Below are 19,070 nucleotides of genomic sequence, written 5' to 3' on the forward strand. Positions count from 1 at the left end.
GTCGGAGCTCAGGGCGGGGCGGGACGGAGGAAGCGAGCGCCGGGGCTGCGGGGCTGGGACGGGGTCGGGGTCTGTGGTTGGGCCTGGGGCTACCCGAAACCTGGGAGCGGGCGGGGCGGAGCTGGAAATGGGGCGCAGTGAGGCGGAAAGGCGACCCTGAGCTCGTTCTGCTCAGGGGGCGCCAGAGCCGGAGGAGGAGTGAAGTCAGGGCTGAGTGGGCGGAAGAGAGCCTAGGCTGAGGTGAGGCCCACAAGCGGGAATTGAGAGAAGGAGCTGGCACCGCAGGGAGGGTTGGGACGGGACACATTTTCAGAATGCCAGGCTGTTGCATTTTGTCCAGTTCCTCTTGGTTTTTCTTTCGGAGGCAGCCCCAAGCCCGCCCACTGCCCCACCTCATTGCACTGACTGATTCCCTCAGGTCCAGGTGGTGCCCGAATTCCTCCTTGTCCAGTCCCGGGACTCCTGCCCTTGTGACTGCTACTTTTAATTAGAAATGCTGTCACACAAGTGAAGGTGCCTGGCCACTTAGTCAACTGCTCAATATTCTCTTACAACTCCTATCTCCTTCTGTTTCAAAAAACCTTGAGCCTTGGTACAGTGTGTTTGTCTTCAGGGGGTTGGGAGAAGGGGAAGGAAAAACATATAATCTTTGGTGCAACTCCAAGAATGAAATGATACTTGATTCTTACTTTTTTTTTTTAACAGACATGGCCACTTACCACCCAGCAGGACACATGCACCTGCCCAGAGCTGATGCCATTCGTTCTCGGCTCATTGATACTTTCTCTCTCATCGAGCATCTGCAAGGCTTGAGCCAAGCTGTGCCACGGCACACTATGCGAGAGCTACTTGGTCAGCAGTCTGTTTCTTCACTCCGAGAAACTTAAGACTCCCATCCACACCCTCCAAACAGTAGGAAGCAGAGAGACAATTTTAAGGAAATTCAGGGGAAATTGATTTCGTTGCTAGTTTGGAGGTTACACCAAACTTGATAAATCAAAGGCTTTATAAATAAAACTCTTTGAATCCAGAACCCATGTCACTCACATTTCGGCCTATGATAGTTACTAGCCCTGGCTGACTTGAAAATTTCTACCAAAGACACTTAAAACTTTGAGGGTTGAATCTGTTCCCTTTATTCTTTGGCAGGGATAGTGTTGATCACAAGCATTACATTAATTCTTACTCCAAACTAATATTAGTTCCTGTGAGAAAGAGCAGCAAGGCAAGCAAGCTGCTCTAGGTGTCCATTATGTAACAGTGCCCCTGCCCCCAATCCTACCTGCTCTGAATATTCCCCCAAAACTTCTCTTTGTATTTACCTACTATCCCTTTTTTATTTTTGGTGTAGATCCTTCCCATCAGAAGAAACTTATGTTGGGAGATCAACACCAGCTTGTGCGCTTCTCCATAAAGCCTCGTCATGTAGAGCGGATCACACATGGCCAGAGACTGATGAGCAGGCTTCAAGTGCGCTGCAGTCGTAGGCCACCTCTGTCTTTGTGGGCTGGATGGGTCCTTGAGTGTATCCTTTCCTGCCACTCATTTTTATCCCATACCTTTACTGTCTCTCTTGCCTCATCATCTGCCTAATGACTTATTTTTCCCTTTCCAAACTCCATTTTCTTTTCATTCTCACTGGTTCTATTCTTGCCCCTATTGTTTCACCTGCATGAATCAGAACTCCATTCCGTATGTTTCCTTAAGAGAAAACAGGTCCTCTCTTCACAAACTTCATCATCTTCCTCATCTTTTTGAATACAATTGTACTTATGGTTGAAATAGGTGAGAACTGACATTGAATGAAAGAGGAAGTAGGTGGGAGTCATTTTTCCTTTAACTTAAGTCATTTTACATTTTTAAATGTTATTTGAATTCTTATGGGCATGATTATATTAAGTCTCCCGCAGTAGGATTTGTGCAACTGCTAAGACCTAGAAACCTTTTGAAGGGCTCTCGAGAGTGTAGTATAACAGATATAAGGTAATCTAGACACTTACAGGTAGGGTGTAAGACTCACAAGCAACTGGCGGTGGGAAGACTAGTTATATTTCTTGTGTCAGTTTAGTCTAAATGTGTTTGAATTAACCTTCTCTGTTAGAGATATTAGTGCCTATCAGTGAGTGATCCAATATTTACATTTTTATAGGTATGTTTAGAAAGGTTATTTAAATACAAATAAGAAAGCTCACAAAGAATGTAAAGTTAGGTACAACTAAGATATTAGATAAGCCAAAAAATGACTTAAAGAGTATGACTCTAAAACCAATTATAAATTATATGAAATCTATTAATAATAAAATAAATCTGGAGAATCAATGAGCTCATTTGATTATCAACTCAAACTGCTCAGAAGGGATAAAGAACGTAAAAGTACTCACTTCCTTGTTTCATCCTCACTGTTTTGGGGAAGTTTCCCACTTTAAAGCAGTCTTTTAATGTAATTAGTTCAAATATATTTAAATATACCACAATGTTTGATGTCATTGACTCACTACAGTATACTGTAATATATATTTTGAAGTGTTCTATTTCCTCTGCATATGGGGAACATTTTGAAGTAAGTCACCCACATTTCCTATTTCTTATATGATAACTGGCATATATTCGCCTTGTGGGGTTAAGAATATAGTCTTAAGCCTTGGAATAAAATAAATAGCAGTAAATGTATAAGACCCTGGGTCTAATGGACAAATCAAAATAGAATAGCACTAACCATTCTGTCTGGTAAACCAGCTGAATATGAAACTTATCACTGTGCCAGAGGATAGGTGATTGCCTAAGTGGGAATTACCTAGCAAATTCATGAATATTGTGTCTTCTTCAGTACGTTGTCATGGTAGAAAGGCAGGAGGGATAATAATTTGTGACTAACAGATTTCTCTGAACAGACTAAATCATGTGATAAACATTAAGGCTTTGTTTAGGCTTTTAAAAAACAATTTTCCAGATCACAAAGAAAGTTGTTATAGATAGGGGAAAAGGTAGTAATTGACAATGTTTTCTAGATCAAAGCTCCCCAATCTTTTTTGTCTTGTGATTTTGTTTCCCAGTAATACATATATAATCTTGAAAACCTCCTTACGAGTTTTAATTATTTCATTATTTTTGTGTGCTATAAAGAAGCAAGTTGAAGTAAATATTTTAGGCTAGCATATTATTAAATATTGTATTTTAATGCTTATTATATAATTGTAATAATCATATGTGAACAAAGTTTTACTTTTGTCATTTTAAAAATGATTCATGCTATTTTTAAATAAAATATATGATTTGTCTACAAATGTATTTTAATATAACATATTAAGTTTGACTTTGGGATCAAATATATTTAGTTTGTAATTGTATAGTTTTAAATTAATTCAAATTTTTGTTCCTTTTTAAAAATTGAGATATAATTGACATTTAACATTAGTTTCAGGTTTATAATATATATGTTTAAAAATGTGATATATGTTAAAGTATAGATGCAAATTTAATTATGAATTAGGGCATAAAATATAGAAAAATATCAACTTTCACACTGATATTAGTTGCTTATTTTTATAATTTTCATATTTTGTTTCTAAATGAAGAGAGAGAGAAAGAAAGATGTAGCTCATTTGCAAGGCTTTCTCTGAAAATAACATGTTGCAAGTGTGTATAGCCCTCATTGCTAACAAAAAACTGAGTATAACATCATTACAATTTTGTACATTCATTTTTGAGGTTCTAGAGCTATCCTGATGTGCTATATAAAATTTTTGATCAGATGAATGCAATTTAAATAAACTAATGAAATCATCTTGAGATAAACTTGCAGAATTATTCTTATGCTCTTCATGAAGTTGTATTTCAATATCATTGTACCTTAATTCCATTATGGATATAATGAGCCAAAATGTTACTAAAAACAATAACAATTTAAAACTGTGTGTCTAAAATCTACACTGCAGTTTGTGTTGTTCAGGGTGATTGAGTATGTTCTTTTGGTCTCCATTAACTGCCAAGCATATCAGTCCTAGTGCATTTGCAGGCTCTTAGATTATTCTGTTTCAGAGGGAAACATATTACATTTTTAGCTTTTAAACCTATTTTGATCTCAATGACTGTTTCAATAGCATAGTATACATCTATTAAATGAATAAAAGAGATGAAGAGGGTTGAAAGAGGAAGGAAACGAGTTAAGGAATAGCAAATAGCAAATAATAGGGTTCTAGAGAAAAAGTATAGGATTCAATTTGCTTTGCAGAACAAAATAAAATTTAGACGGCGAAGAAAGCAAAAGTTTTAAAAGCCAACAAATAAATAACCAACTAATATCTTCTTGTAACTCAATATGCCCTGTGAATCTGGCTTCTTGTTTCTACATCATTTATAAAGCACTTTACATATCATGGCCTACATTTTCATTCTATGCTCAAGGCCCGTTGCTGCTTTGTGAGGTTTGGGACTGGGTAACATAACAGTACAGCAGCCAGCGTTGGTGGGAGTAAAGAAAGAGATCAATCCCTTGGTGTCATTGTGACCCCAGAGTGGGAGGGCAGTGACTTACAACTGTCAGACATATTGATACCAGCAGGAGAGATGAGTCGTAGCTATTGTTCATGTGTGATTCTGTCCTCCCTTGTATTTCACAGGTTGAAGCAACAACAGTGTTAGAGAAACTCAAAGAAAAATGGAATAGCACTGGGCACAATTGTGGTTTATAACAGGTTGTAATCATTGTCTATCGTTCACTTTCCCACTTCCTTAACCTTTATTCATCCTTTGCTCTACTCTCACAGAATTGCTCGAATCTTCAGATGTCCAACTGTTGCCACTGAAGCTGGCTCTGGAGGTGGCAGCTTGGTTCATCTTGCTTATTTTCATCTTGGAAATCCTTCTTATGTGGCTATCCAGCTTTTACCTCTTCTGGAAGAATTCCTGGAATGTCTTTGACTTTGTTGTCACCATATTGGTAAGGATAGATATCCTGAGGTTTAGTTTAGTGCCTGAGGAATGTGCGAGGTGAATCAAAATGACAAGAAAAGTTAAGATAATTAGATCATAGGAAGAAACAAATAGAAATGTACCTAACTTCCTTATTTTGTTGGTATTTTCTTTTTTTTCCTTCTAAAACTAAAAGTCAGTCATTGCAGGAGTTGTTGGTATTAGGAACAAGGCAGAATCTAACCACAACATTAATCCCAACAATAACATCTACCACTTACTAAGCACTTACTAAATGCCAGGCACTGTTCTAAGTGTTTTACATGTGTTTTCTCATTTGAGCTCCACAACAACCCAATGAGATAGGCACTATATTTACCCCCTTTTTTTTTTTTTATGTCTGAGCAAGTTGAAGTACAGTTTAAGTATTAGGTTGCTGTAAAAGTAATTGCGGTTTAAAAGGTTAAAAATAATTGCAAAAACCGCAATTACTTTTGCACCAACCTAATAATTTAGCATAGAAGGGCTGACTAGGAAATAATCCCCAGAGAATGTTATTCAAGGGATAATGCCCAAGGAAGTAAGAAGAAGATGAGATAAACAAGAGGCAACTGTGTGTGGGTGCTTTTACTCATAATCTGTGTGTTTCCCACAGTCCCTGATTCCTGAGGTTGTGGTGCTGGTAGGGGTAACAAGTCAATCTGTATGGCTCCAGTTGCTGAGGATCTGCCGGATGCTAAGGTCTCTCAAACTCTTTGCACGATTCCGTCAAATTCGAGTCATTATTTTGGCCCTGGTCAGGGCTCTCAAGGTGATTTGACTATAGCAGCTAAACCAGGTGGGCAAGGTGGATAAATATGGGGTATTAACATGAAATCAAGTCTGGGTGGGCCAAAGAAGACAATGAAAGACCCTGTTATTTGTTACTGGATAAGAAAGGGGAGCTGGGATCAAGCTGCTTGTGTCTAGAGATGTCTGGGCTCAGGACTGGAAGTGAGGGTTTGGTGGGGGATTGCCAGGGTGGGCTTGACTGGGCTGTAGGTGGAGATCAGCCTCGTCTGGCCCAGCTCTGACTTGAGGTCATGGCCTCTAGAGCATGGCCTTCCTCCTGTTGTTGCTGATGATCTTCTTCTACATTTTTGCTGTATCCGGTGTCCACTTCTTTGAGGATTATACCCGTTCAACTCGGCAGGACCTGGAGTACCGCGTGTTCTTCTCGTAGGCAGGGCTGGGGGAAGCCTGGGTGGGGGGAAAGAATTTGGGCAAGAGACTGGGAAGCTGCTCCAAAGTATAGTTATACAAAATTTAGTCTATTATGAGAAATTGGAATAGAACACAGTAAGGAGAGGCAAAGGAGAAAGCAAAAGAATAGTGAGTGGTATTTGCTCTGATTTTGAGGATAGGGCAGCTAGTTCCACATTTTCTCTGGGTTTTGCCAATTCAAATACACCCTCATCAACCATCTTTAAATAGCAGTATACTCCAGTGGTTAAGCCCTGGCTTCTATGCTTCAGTTACCTCTTTTGAAAAATAGAAATGAGAGTGTGCGATAAATGAGGTAATGCATTTAAGCACTTAGCACAGCAAACGAAGAAATGCTCTTCTGTGTGAGAATGAAAAAAAAAAGAGTGAGAATGATACTGTTTCTGAGAGGTTTAGATCTCTGTCCTATGTATACACACATCTCCTTTTTCTTTAGGGACGTGCTGAATTCCCTGGTGACAGTGTTCATTCTTTTCACCATGGACCACTGGTACGCGCTGCTTCAGGATAGCTGGAAGGTGCCTGAAGTCAGCCGCACCTTCACCGGCATCTATGTCATCCTTTCGTTGTTACTTGGTTCCATAGTCTTTCGAAATATCATAGTAGCCATGATGGGTAAGCATAGAAGAAGTGAAACTTCGTGGATGGTTGGGAAGGAATTAGAGTGGAAGTTAGGATGAATAGATTATGGATAAAGAGAACCTGATATAGCGGGAAGGCTTGGGGCCTGTGATGGGTATTTCACTTGGTTTCTCCCCACCCAATCCCTCTCCCCATGTGTAGTCACCACCATTTCCCAACTCCTAATGGCCCTTTGGGGCAGTTACTAACTTCCAGAATATCAGGAATGAGCTGAATGAGGAAATGACGCACCTGGAGGTTCAGTACAAAGCCGGCATGTTCAAGCGACAGATTATCCAGAGGTCTGCTTCCCCCTTTTCAAACCCAGCTTCAGTTCTCTAAGGTTTCCTGACCAATTCCCAGTTTCTATTCCTTAGCCTCGACCCCATTTTTCCCTTTATGACAGAAGATTTGCCCCAGGATTAGAATTCCCCAGCTCTAGACTATTGCCTGATTCTTTTATCCACTGTTGGGGGTTTCCCTACTCTTTTTCACCCCTTTACTGAAATTTGTTCTTGCTCAGTTTTCTTCACTTTATGAGCTGAATTATTTTCTTTTCTCCTTACTATACTCCTGCTTCAGTAAAACTCTCTTCACTCTTGTGTGTTTTTTGCTTTGCAGGAGACAAAACCTATCCCCTGAGGCACTGAGGTCAAGCCTTAGCAAAATGGATATCAGGTTAGGAGTGTGTATATGAACTGGTATGGACACACGTGACGGAGGAGAGGGTAGAAAACCAAAGATGAATATTGGCTTTGAGAGAGAATTCATTCATTCAATAACTATTTATTGTACTGGGTTGAATGGTAGCCCCCCAAAAAAAGATATGTCCATGTCCTAACCGCCAGAACCTGTGAACATGACCTTATTTGGAGAAAAGGGCTTTGCAGATGCAATTAAGTTTAAGGATGTTGAGATGTGATCATGTTGGATTATCCAGTTTGGCCCTAAATCCAGTGACAAAGTCCTTATAATAGACAGAAGAGGAGAAGACATAGACATAGAGAATAAGAGAAGGAGATGTGAAGATGGAGATAGAGATTGGAGTAATGCAAATACAAGCGAAAGGTATGCCAGGCAACTGACTGTCAGAGCTAGAAGAAGCAAGGGACCTTCTCCTCTAGAGCTTCCAGAGGGAGTTTGGCCCTGCCAATACCTTGGTTTCAGATTCTGGATTCCAAAATTGTGAGAGAATACATTTCTTGTTGTTTTAATCTACCAAGTTTGTGGTAATTTGTTACAGCGGCCACAGGAGATTAATATATATACCTTCCATGAAACAGATGCTATTCTAGACCCTGTTCAACAATGGACAAGAGAACAGAAGGAGAAATAAGAAATTCATTTATCCATTCAACAAATAATTATTAAATACTTAGATGCTTGGCATATATCAGTTAACAAAATGGACAATAATGCCTGCTCTCATGATGTGTACATATTAGTAAGGGGAAGAGACAATAAACAATGAACATATTAAATAAGTATATTCATATGTTAAAATATGACCAGCATTATGAAAAATGAAAATTAGGACAGGTTAAGGGGAACTGGAGTATAGGATGGGGTTGCAGATAGGTTGTAATCTTTAAAAAGGTAGTCAGGGTGGCCTCACTGAAAAGGCAACATTTGAGAAAAGACTTGGAGTAGGTGAGGGGATTACTATGTGGATATCTATGGGAAGAGTGTTATAGGCAGAGGGACAGCTATTACAAAGATCCTAAACCAGAAGCTTGCCTGGTGTGTTTGAGAAACAGCAAGGAAGCCATTGTGACCGGAGCAAAGTGAGCAGGTGGGAGAATGATAGGAGATGAGATCAGAGAGATAATGGGGACCTGATCCTGCAGGGCTGAGGGGGCCGTTACAGGGACTTAGGCTTTGAGTGAAATGGGGAACAGAGCAGAGCAGTGACGAGAAATGACTTACACTTAAGAAGGTTTATGCTGGCTGCTGTAGTGATGATAGAATGTAGAAGAACAAGGGAAGGAGCAGAGAGATGAGTTGGGAGGCTGTGCTGCTCTCCAGGCACAAGGTGATGATGGCTCAGACAAGAGTGGTACGAGTGAGAAAAGATATATTTTGAAGGTAGGGACAACAGGATTTCTTGAGGATTGGACATGGGGTATGAGAGAAGAGTTAAGCAAAGTTTTGACCTGAGCAACTGGCAAAATGAATTAGCTGAGATGGAGAAGCCTGTGGGAGAAAGAGGTTTGGTGGTCAAAGAGTTCAGTTTTGGTTGAATTTGGGGTGTCCATTAGATATTCAAGTGATGATATGTGAGTAAAATTGTATATACAAGTCTGGATTGAGGAATGAGGTCTGGACTGGAGGTTTAAATTTGCATTTAGTAGGCATTTAAACTCAGACGCGATCGCCCAAGGGGTGACTGTAGATGGAGAAGATAAAAAACACACAAAAAATAAGAGCTTCTTCACCCCAATAAACTAATTTAAAAAACAAAACAAACAAACGAACAAAAAAACAAGAGCTGAGCCTGGGGGCCCTCTACTATTAAGAAATGGAATCAGGGAGGCAAAGGCTATAGTTGTGGTGAAATATGCATACAGCCATGGAGTAGGGAGCTATAGCTTCACAAAATAAGGTGGGGTGTGGAATGTGGAAGCCTGAGTAAACCAGCACAGAAGCTATGTGGCGAGGAGCACTAATAAGGATATAGCACATGGGATAGTGGAGCTTGGAAATGTTTAAGCTCAGATTTGGGGCTTGTATGTACAATAACTTCAACATACAATGAGCAGTTTGGCCCTCATTGCCTTAAGTTTCAGGGAACGGCCAGGGCCAGGACCAGAATAATGAAAGAGCTAGCCATATCTCATAAATGTATTTGAAGCAATAAAATTTCCCCTTTCACTTATAGAGATACCAGTCAACTAGGGGAATCTTTGGACATATCAGGAGCTTTTCAAGAAGAATCTGAAAACAGTGTCACTGAAGAGAGTTCAAGACCATCTGAGTCAAAACCAAAAGAGTCCTTGCCAAAAAAGAAAAAGTCCTCATCTTCCCCCTCTTCATCTTCTTTCCTTTCCTCGTCTGAATCCAGATATTTTCACTCTATTGGTAAGCACAGGGTTTCTTCCACTTGAAATTCAGACTCCTCTTCTCTAGGAGCTATCCCTATCTTAATAGGAGCGCTCCCATTATATCTACTTCCCAGTTTTCTCCACCAGTCTGATTTTCTGGCCTTAGTTACTTTCTTTGTGCTTCTTCATTTCCCCTGTACTTCTGCTTCGCTTTGGATGAGTGTGGCTGTGGCTGTCTTTGCTTATTGTAAAAAGCGTCCTCTTGATGATGCACTCTTCTCCCTCCCTGCTTTCTGTTTCTTTTTTTCATTCCTGCTTCCCCCCACACCCCAGAAGGTTTATCAGCTCTTTCCCAACTTCCACAAATCTATATATGTTTTTAAGAAGATTTTCTCCATCCAGGTCAGTTGGACTGGGAGACCCATGTGCACCAGAATCTGCCTGGACTAATGGACATGGATCAGGATGAACGCGTTGTTTGGCCTAGAGATTCACTTTTCCGATATTTTGAGTTGCTAGAAAAGCTTCAGTATAACCTAGAGGAGCGTAAGCAGTTGCAAGAGTTTGCAGGTATGGATTTAGGGCAGGCATGAGGACCAGGAGTTAATTATATGGGAGTAGCACATACAATGGGATAAGGAGGAGGGTGTCCACTAGTTTGCCATCTCAGCCTCTGAATTTCTACCTTACACCTAAAAAAGGCAACTCTTGGGTTTGGCATGCCACGTTCTGGGCATATGTCTTGATTTTTTTCTAACCTAAAGAGAACCTGGCAATTTTGCTTCTTCAGTAGGGGACTTCTAAATCCTTTGAGGTTTGAGAGCTTGTTTCCCAAGGGGAAAGAAAGTGTTCCAGTTGTTGAGAATTAAGACAAGGCGGGCTCTTGCTTGATTTGGGTGGCCCACCCCCTTTTGTACGTGTTTCTTCTCTTTGAAGGCCACATTTCAGACCTGAACACTAGGGCCTCAGGCTCGAGATTTGGGGTTTATATATATAATGACTGATAGCTATGGGGATTAGACAGTGAGCAGAAAGCCTACAAGTGTCCACTGTCCCCAACCCCCGAAAGAGGTTTTTGAATTATAGATTTTTCTTCCTTTCAGCACCTTCTAGTATCAGCCTAGGCAGAGAGAAGTATGTGATTTAAATAGTAGAGTTTGAGTTAAGTGGAGAACTACCTGGTCAAAATTATTTTCCCCAAGTTTCTCAGTTGAAATTTCAGCTCTTAGAAATTAATTTAGATTAATAAATTTTCCCTCTAAAAATAAAAACTGGGAGTTAGTGGGTCCTTTTCTACAATTTAATATGGATTAGTGTTATCTTTCTCATACCTCGTTGAAATCAACTCAATGTGAAAATAACAATCTAGGGAAGAGGAATTTGTGTGTGGTGGTCACAGGAGGGTAAGAAGAGAAATTTATAATGTTGGAACATGGAATTTCAAGCAGGATGTCAAAGTTGTTTGTCAAAGCACACATTTGCCTACTTCAAAATGTTGCCTAAGGTTAATCCTGCTCTTTCCAGTTGTCCTCAGTCCTGTCTTTTCACTTGTTCTCTGGAGAGAACAGAGTAAAAGAGAGAAGGTAGCAAAGCAACTTCTTTAATACTGGTTCATTCATCTATGGCAAAGAGTATAGACACATATGGCTTAATTTTTAAAATTTTTATTTTTCAGTTATAGTTGACACGTAACACATGGCTTAAAGTAAAGTTTGGTAAAAATTTGTGACCCAGAAAAATTTGGGACCTAGAAAAGCAGGGTCTTCACCAAACATTTGTTTGTCTCCATATTCTTAGCTCTCCAGCCTCACAGTCTCTTTCTTTACAGTGCAGGCACTGATGAACTTTGAAGACAAGTAAAGCCAACAATGGATGGCTTCGATATCTTTGGCAAAAGATAATGAAGGCAGTAGTTGGAAATGGAGAATTCAAAGTATAAATGTCTAATAAATACTGCTGATAATTTCTCAGTGGCCTGTCCCTGAAACATAGAGGGTATTGGAAGGTAAAAAGTCAAGCAAAAAACCGAGTTTAGATGCCAGTGGCGCCTGTGGTCCTTGGCTTTCTACCCTTTCCTCAGCTGCTCAGGCTGATTCTTTCCTTGACTTTGTAGCTATAGTTCCCACCCTTCCTGCACCTTCCACTTCCTGACTGAGTCCTAATTTCACCCTCTCTCCCTGGTGGGTACAGGCCTCTCTGGTTGGGGTGGTTGGGGTAAGGAGATCCTAGGAGCTGTTAGTGTAACTGAGAACTATTGTTTCCATTTCCTACTCGATGAACATTCTCCTGTGCACCATTAACTTTAATCAAACATCATTTTCACCTATTTCTGGGCCAGAAGAGAGTCCCTTTATTTCATTTCCTTGCCATTGCTCAGGACAGTGATTCCACTCTGTAGGAGTGTTCAAATCAGTAAGTGTATAGATTTTTAGCATTAGACGGGACCTCAGAGTTACTCTATCTCCCATAGAAACAGGGACAGCTTTTAGAATGTCACTGAAAGGGGGATTATCAAGCTGATGCGTAATGGTTTTCTAGTTACTGGGGATTTATTATCTAGAAGGGATCCCATTCCATTGTTGGATGACTTAAGTCTTTAGAAACATTTATTATTAAAAATTCTATCATTTTTTGAGTGCTTCACTCATACATATCCTCATACATAAAAAAACACTGAATTTTACACTTTGAAATAGTGAAAGTTGTTATGCAATTTATAGCTCAATTTTTAAAATGAAGTAAATAAAAATTATCTAAAACCAAGAACCAACACTATGTTTCAAAGAAAAGCATTGTTGTCATTTCCCCATAAAATTAGGAACAAAGCAAAAAAAAGTTTTTTAAAAATGTCAATATGTAATATTGTATTAAATATCCTATCATAAATATGGCATAAATATTTGGAAAAAACAAACTACTATTGTTAGACAAAATTTTATACCTAGAAACACCAAAGAATTAGAGATGACAAAGGAGTCCTATTAAGTACAAATAGAAGAGGGCTGGAGACAGACACCTGGGTAACAGGAACGCTTAAGGGACGGGAGGAGGAAAAGGAGCCGACAAAGAAGCCTGAGAGGGAAGAGCTGGAGTGACAGGAGGATAATCATTCTAGAGCAATGTCATTAGAGCCAAGATAGAATTTCAAGAAAGAAATGGTCCAGTAAAATCTGGATTGGAGCATCCATTGAACCTAGCATTCATAATACAATAAACATAATAAAACAGAGTAAAGAAGCATTATTTAGTAAATCTTATATACGCTATCCACAAAGTAGATGCTCTTTGAGTAGCTTTGCTCAAAGTGTGGTCTGAAGACAGCTTCACTTGGTCACTTGTTAGAAGTGCAGAATCTCAGGTCCCATCCTCGGGCCTATTGAATCAGGTGTTACATATGCAACATTAAAGTTTCAGACTGCTTTCTAGGTATTTTTGATGATTGATCCCCTCCTGGCTTTCTTAGCTGAACTTCTCTCAAATGAACGGTCTATGCATGCTGCGTCGTTTTTTAACTCCTTCCTTAATGAAAACTATCTGGTTTCAGTGCTACTGAAATGGAAGTTTATTCAACAGATATTTGTTGAGTTCCTATGTTCCAGATATTGTTCTAAGCCTTGGATACATCAGTGAACAAACAAGACAGAAATCCCTGCCATACTAACTACTTCGTCAGAAGAGCACCAAATAATAACTTCCATGAAGACAGTAATTTTAGTGCCACTCATTTACCAAGTGTGGGGACAGAGCCAGAAGTGCAGTTTCCAGGCTCTTGGCCTCACATGGAAAGGTGCTGGCTCAGGTAGTAAATGGCCATCAACTGTGATTGGATGTCCATCAGCTGTAACCCGTGAGCCATTGGCCACTAATATAACTGCCGTGGCTACGCTAGCAGAAAATGGGGGCTAGCAAGGAGATGGTGGCTGAGCTAGGAAGCGCAGATTGCAGCTAGCAAGTGGGGTTGATTGGTTGGCAGAGAAGTGAACAGCAGGTTGCGGATAGTGTGGCTCCGGCTTCCTGTGTCTCCAACCCAGCCACCAGCAAGAATATAGTGGTATGACTCCCCTATCTATAGCTCCGTGGGTGTTCCTTTTTGGCCTTACCATATCCTGCGTTCCTATGTGGGGAGTGGGAGCTGAGACCCCGCCTGACACCCCGCATGACACCACCCAACCCCCCAAATTATCTTTCTTTCTAGCAGTCCAGGCCCATGTGAAATAGCTGCTCAAAAATAAAAACAAACCAAACATTTTCTGAGTAAATATTCTAAGGTCTAAGGATCAAACCATTGTCAATGAATCCATTACTCCTCTAGCTTCTATTTTATCCTTGCGCTGAGTATCCTTGCTAGAGTTCTCAACACTATTCTTAAGTCAAGGAACAGATTCGAGCTCTACACCAGGTAACGCTAAAGGTTCCTCAGGAGCATTTTGGAAATGAAGTTAGGATTTAGATATTGTTGTGATATAACTACGTTTTTTCACATAACATTTGTATTAAGCTTTATTTTGTAACATAGATTTCCCCTTTGATCTCCAGTTATTACCTACCTCTTCAAATACCATCCTGGAACTTAACACAGTGTGTTCTCAGTTTGAAGCAAAAAAAATAGTATTTGTTTTGTTATATTATAAATTATATAAAAATAATGCAAGAAGAGAAATTTTATAATTACAGTACAGCTTCTACCTACTATATAACCCTAATAACTTAAACTTTTATTTTTGAATGTTCAACACCGATCACTGGTTATGAATCTATATTAATTTTTCTTCATTATAATTTGTCCATATATTATCACTATTCTTTAATATAAAGTTTTAAATGTTAAAATTTTTTATTTACTTATTTTATTTCCAAAGCTTTAAAACCTCAGCAAATTCTTATGTCTCATTCCACCTCATTTCTTGAGAAGGGTTCTGGTCAGGTATTTTGTAGAATGTTCTTCAATTTGGGTTCATCTAATGTTTTCTGTGATTGTATTGAGATTATGAATTTTTAGAAGAATACCATGAAGTGAAGTGCTCTTCTTAGCCCATCCTATTGGGAGGTATATGATAGTGATATATCTTATAATTGGTGATGTTAACCTTGATTCTTTTTTTTTTTTTAAAAGATTTTATTGGGGAAGGGGAACAGGACTTTATTGGGGAACATTGTGTACTTCCAGGCCTTTTTTCCATGTCAAGTTGTTGTCCTTTCAATCTTAGTTGTGGAGGACGCAGCTCAGCTCCAGGTCCAGTTGCCGTTTCTAGTTGCAGGGGGCACAGCCAGCAACCTTGTGGTTGAGAGGACACGCTCCAACCAACTGAGCCATCCGGGAGCTCAGTGGCAGCTCAGCTCAAGGTGCTGTGTTCAATCTTAGTTGCAGGGGGTGCTGCCCACCATCCCTTCTGGGACTCGAGGAATTGAACTGGCAACCTTGTGGTTGAGAGCCCACTGGGCCATGTGGGAATCAAACCGGCAGCCTTCAGAGTTAGGAGCACAGAGCTTTAACCGCCTGAGCCACCGGGCTGGCCCAAACCTTGATTCTTTAGTGAAGGTGATATCAGCCAGGTTTTTCCATTGTGAAGTTAACTATTTTTCCCTTTATAATTAGTAAAACTTGGGAGGGGATACTGTGAGTTTATGCAAATATCTTCTTTCTCCTTAAACTTTTCCCCAATAATTTTAGCATTCATTGGTGGATCTTGTTTGGATAATAGTAATTACTGCTGTGGTGTTATATTTCTCTCATTCCTCCCAAATTTATCAATTGGAATTCCTTTGTAAAGAATTGTCCCCTCTCTGAAATGAACTTTTTTTTTTTTAAAGGAGGGCGCAGCTCACAGTGGCCCATGCAAGGACTGAACTGGCAACCTTGGTGTTATTAGCACCGCGCTCTAACCAACTGAGCTAACTGGCCAGCCTTGCAGTGAACATTTTAAATCTTTGAGTGGAAGCAGCAAGTTCAGTACTTAGCCCCTATAATATAGGCCAAGAATGTGTGGGGTAGAATTAATTAATTTCTTTAACAAATCCTTCGTTTAATATTATGAGCCAGTAACTGTGTTAGGCACTTGGGGTACAACAGTGTGTAGTCTCTGCTTGAAAGCTTATAGTCTAGTCTGGTGTAAGATGATACTTACATTTCCGTATTGGAGACTAGACAGATTCCACTAAGTAGCATGTAACCCCACAAACGCTTTTGTAGGACCAAATAAAAATATTTACCTGACTAACTTATCTCCCTATTTTTCATCCTCTTTTCAGTGAGGGCAAACTGGACCTCCATCCCTCAATGTCTGTGTCTATCTTTTAGCACCTCTAAATAGAGGTCTTCACTGCTTTCCTTCCTCCTCTCAAATCTCATACAAGTTTCTCTTGTTGGCCAAGCATAACATGGAGCCATACAAGGAAGAGAATTCTGGGAAATTCATTCCAGTTTAGCTAAACCAACAAAGTCCAAAACCACCACAACTCATTTTGACCATTGCACCTTCATTAAAATGTTTTCCTCCTTTGGCTTCAGGACACTATGCTCTTTAAGTGTTCCATTGGATTGTTTCCCTTCTGCTTTTGTTGCTAGCCATCTTCTTCCCAAGTTTTAAATGAGTGGTCCTCAGCCATTTTTGTTTCATACTCTACAAACTCTCTCTAACTAGTTTCATACACTTGTATGCTTTTAACTACTATCTGTACATTTATGATTTCTAATTCCATTTTCAGCCCAGACCTCTCTTAGAAACTCCAGGGGAAAATATTCAGTTGTCCTCAGGTACTTCATTTGTAACACGTGCAAAATGCAACTCATTACTATTCCCTTAAACCTGCTATTCCTCTTCTTCCCAGTGAGGATTGACAAGTAATTTCTCAGGGTTGGGAGAATCCTCAGTCATCCCCTTATCTCCTCCCTTCTTAGCTAGTTTCATATTTTTTCTGAAGGCCTTTCATTTAAGATACTGCTTCTTATACTAACTTTTGTATTGATTAAGATTCTTTTAGTTCCAAAAAAAGAAAAAGAATTCATCGTGAGCTAGTCAGTAGTAGTAACATTTATTGGATCTATACAAGTGCTTGGTACACCATAGGCACTTTATAATACAAGGGAATAAACATAATTGGGTGAATGGGTAATATTTATTCTACAGATGAGTGAACTGTAGAAATTTCTCTTGGTTATGGAACTAATAAATGATAGAATAGGAACCTAGACTTCAGAACTCAATATCAAAATGCAAGCGTAATTTAGAAGTGTCTTAATCAGGAGAGTCAAAAGCTATACCGCAAGAACAAATTAACCTGGAAACCTCAGTGATTAACAGGAAAAAGGTTTATTTCTCATTCATGAAGATTCCAGTATTGGTTGGGCAACTCTTCAAGGCAACTACTGTTGATTGTTGTTATTCTCAGTAGTTATGTTCTATAAAGTTGCTGCAAACACTGAGTTAGCAAATACTGAACTATGCCTCCTAGAGGAAATACAGGGTTAAGTTCCTGTGGGCCTCTGGTTATAACATTTTCATCAACCGATGGATACATAAGCTTTTTTTTTTTTAATTTTTTGTTGGGGAAGAGTGTGTTTTTCCAGGACCCATCAGCTCCAAGCCAAGTCATTGTTTTCAATCTAGTTGTGGAGGGTGCGGCTCACTGGACCATGTGGGAATCGAACTGGCGACCTTGGTGGTATGAGCACTGTTATAACCAACTGAGGCAACTGGCCGCTCCACCTTTTTTTATGTATTATGTTTTCTGTAAGGTGTTTCTGTTTAAAGACACCTTATTTAATATATGTTGTTGATTTATTAGTGTTGACTCCTCTGTCAAGAACATCATAACTCGCGCTTGAATGAAGCTTACCTGACACATGTATTTTCTCCCTGAGGCACATCACAGCCTTCCTATGCTTATGAACACTGGAAAGCACTTTAGCACTAAGCGTGGGGGCCATTTTAAACAGTGAAATCACCAACAAATAACATACAAATGTGAAAATTGTTTCACTAACTAGACAGTGAAGAGGACATTTATAGTATGAGAAAAAGGAGGTGTAGCACCTTGTTCAAACTCAGCTGGGAACATGCACATGAAGCGACTCAAATTTTTCACCACTCTATACATGTGTGTAGATAATTGTGAACATGACACAAGCATTAATTTTTATGTCACAAATTGTAGTGAGTAGGTGAATTCACAAATACAGAACTCACAAATAATGAGAATCGACTGTAAATGCTATGTGATAATTTGGAGCTTCAGGCTACTTGGCCTTGTGACACTGCCATCTCAACATGCAGTTTCTAAGTTACAACAGGGATGAGATGGTGGGAGGGTCATTCACTAGCTCTTAAATTCTTTGGTCATTCACTATCCATTGGCTGGAGCTAATCACTTGACCCCACCTAACTGCAAGAGATCTGGGAAATATGGGGAATGCTTGGATATCTAGTGAGCAGTGTATATTTTATAAAAAACAAACTGAAAAGGGAGAAAAATAATTGTACTTTACGAAGGGAGGTATCTGATCTTGTCAGACAGAGAGTGCCCTCGGAGAGGTTAGGAGGGAGTGAGGGTGTTTCAAATGTCTTACCTCCCCTGGCTCCTCCCACGTGTCTTTATTAAAATCACCAGATCACAAAGCATTCCAATCATCCCACCAACATGATCCATTACACTTTGGCAAGATGCATGATTAATTTCTTGTTCTGGACCGCTCTTATTTGTTTGTTGGTTCTGTTTTTCTCTCTTTTCATTTGATCATCGAAGATTGGAACTTGTCTCACTCCTGCTAAACCTTACCAAGCTATAAGCAGTAACCCACTTATGCGGAATAGCCTGATATATTTGCTATAAACTCAAAGCACTTCATCCTCAGTTGGCACACAGTCTGAATCCTTGGCAAGAACAGGTTTGCTTAACCAACTTCTTGCTACATCATCAGGTGGACTGCTAAGAATTTCCCATCCAGGGTTGAGGGAATCCTCACTGTTCCTCTCTCTGCTAATTCCATACTTGTTCTGAAGGTCTTTCACTCAAGACACTACTTCTTGGTAACAATATCTTTATTAATTAGGACTCTAGTTTCAAATAAAAGGATTTGTAAATTTATATTGAACTAGTCTATAATAGTAATAACATTTAGTGCATGTTTATTTTGGATCAGTGCCTGGCACATGATAGTGCTTACTCTTTGTTGAATGAATGCCAGCCACTATGCTAAACACTTTAAATGCATTATCTAATATAATCCTCACAACA

At 39.6% G+C, this 19,070-nt stretch overlaps 1 protein-coding gene across 3 annotated transcripts; it reads left to right on the forward strand.

The window, feature by feature from the left end:
- Positions 1–5: 5 nt before the first annotated feature.
- CATSPER2 (cation channel sperm associated 2) lies at positions 6–11,802 on the forward strand. 3 transcript variants are annotated; one of them, XM_019725330.2, is made up of 13 exons: positions 6–240; positions 706–852; positions 1,352–1,525; positions 1,717–1,785; positions 4,767–4,939; positions 5,567–5,722; positions 6,005–6,129; positions 6,611–6,789; positions 6,998–7,097; positions 7,417–7,473; positions 9,674–9,873; positions 10,224–10,406; positions 11,665–11,802. In XM_019725330.2, the coding sequence occupies exons 2-13, from the start codon at positions 708–710 to the stop codon at positions 11,694–11,696; spliced, it is 1,593 nt and encodes a 530-aa protein (XP_019580889.1). In that variant the 5' UTR covers positions 6–240; positions 706–707; the 3' UTR covers positions 11,697–11,802. The 3 variants fall into 3 exon arrangements, with proteins under 3 accessions (XP_019580889.1, XP_019580891.1, XP_019580890.1); XM_019725331.2 differs by having other exon boundaries at positions 7–240; positions 10,239–10,406; XM_019725332.2 differs by lacking the exon at positions 6,005–6,129 and having other exon boundaries at positions 5,567–5,652.
- The last annotated feature ends 7,268 nt before the right edge of the window (positions 11,803–19,070 follow it).

This window comes from Rhinolophus sinicus, linkage group LG03 (assembly GCF_036562045.2).
Source record: "Rhinolophus sinicus isolate RSC01 linkage group LG03, ASM3656204v1, whole genome shotgun sequence".
NCBI classification, from domain to species: domain Eukaryota; kingdom Metazoa; phylum Chordata; class Mammalia; order Chiroptera; family Rhinolophidae; genus Rhinolophus; species Rhinolophus sinicus.

Excerpts from the sequence above, each read along its gene's own strand:
- CATSPER2 (XM_019725330.2), top strand. The coding sequence starts at position 708 with ATGGCCACTTACCACCCAGCAGGACACATGCACCTGCCCAGAGCTGAT. Across the intron at positions 5,723-6,004 it reads CCCTGGTCAGGGCTCTCAAG|AGCATGGCCTTCCTCCTGTT; the intron begins GTGATTTGACTA and ends CATGGCCTCTAG. Across the intron at positions 9,874-10,223 it reads CAGATATTTTCACTCTATTG|ATTTTCTCCATCCAGGTCAG; the intron begins GTAAGCACAGGG and ends GTTTTTAAGAAG.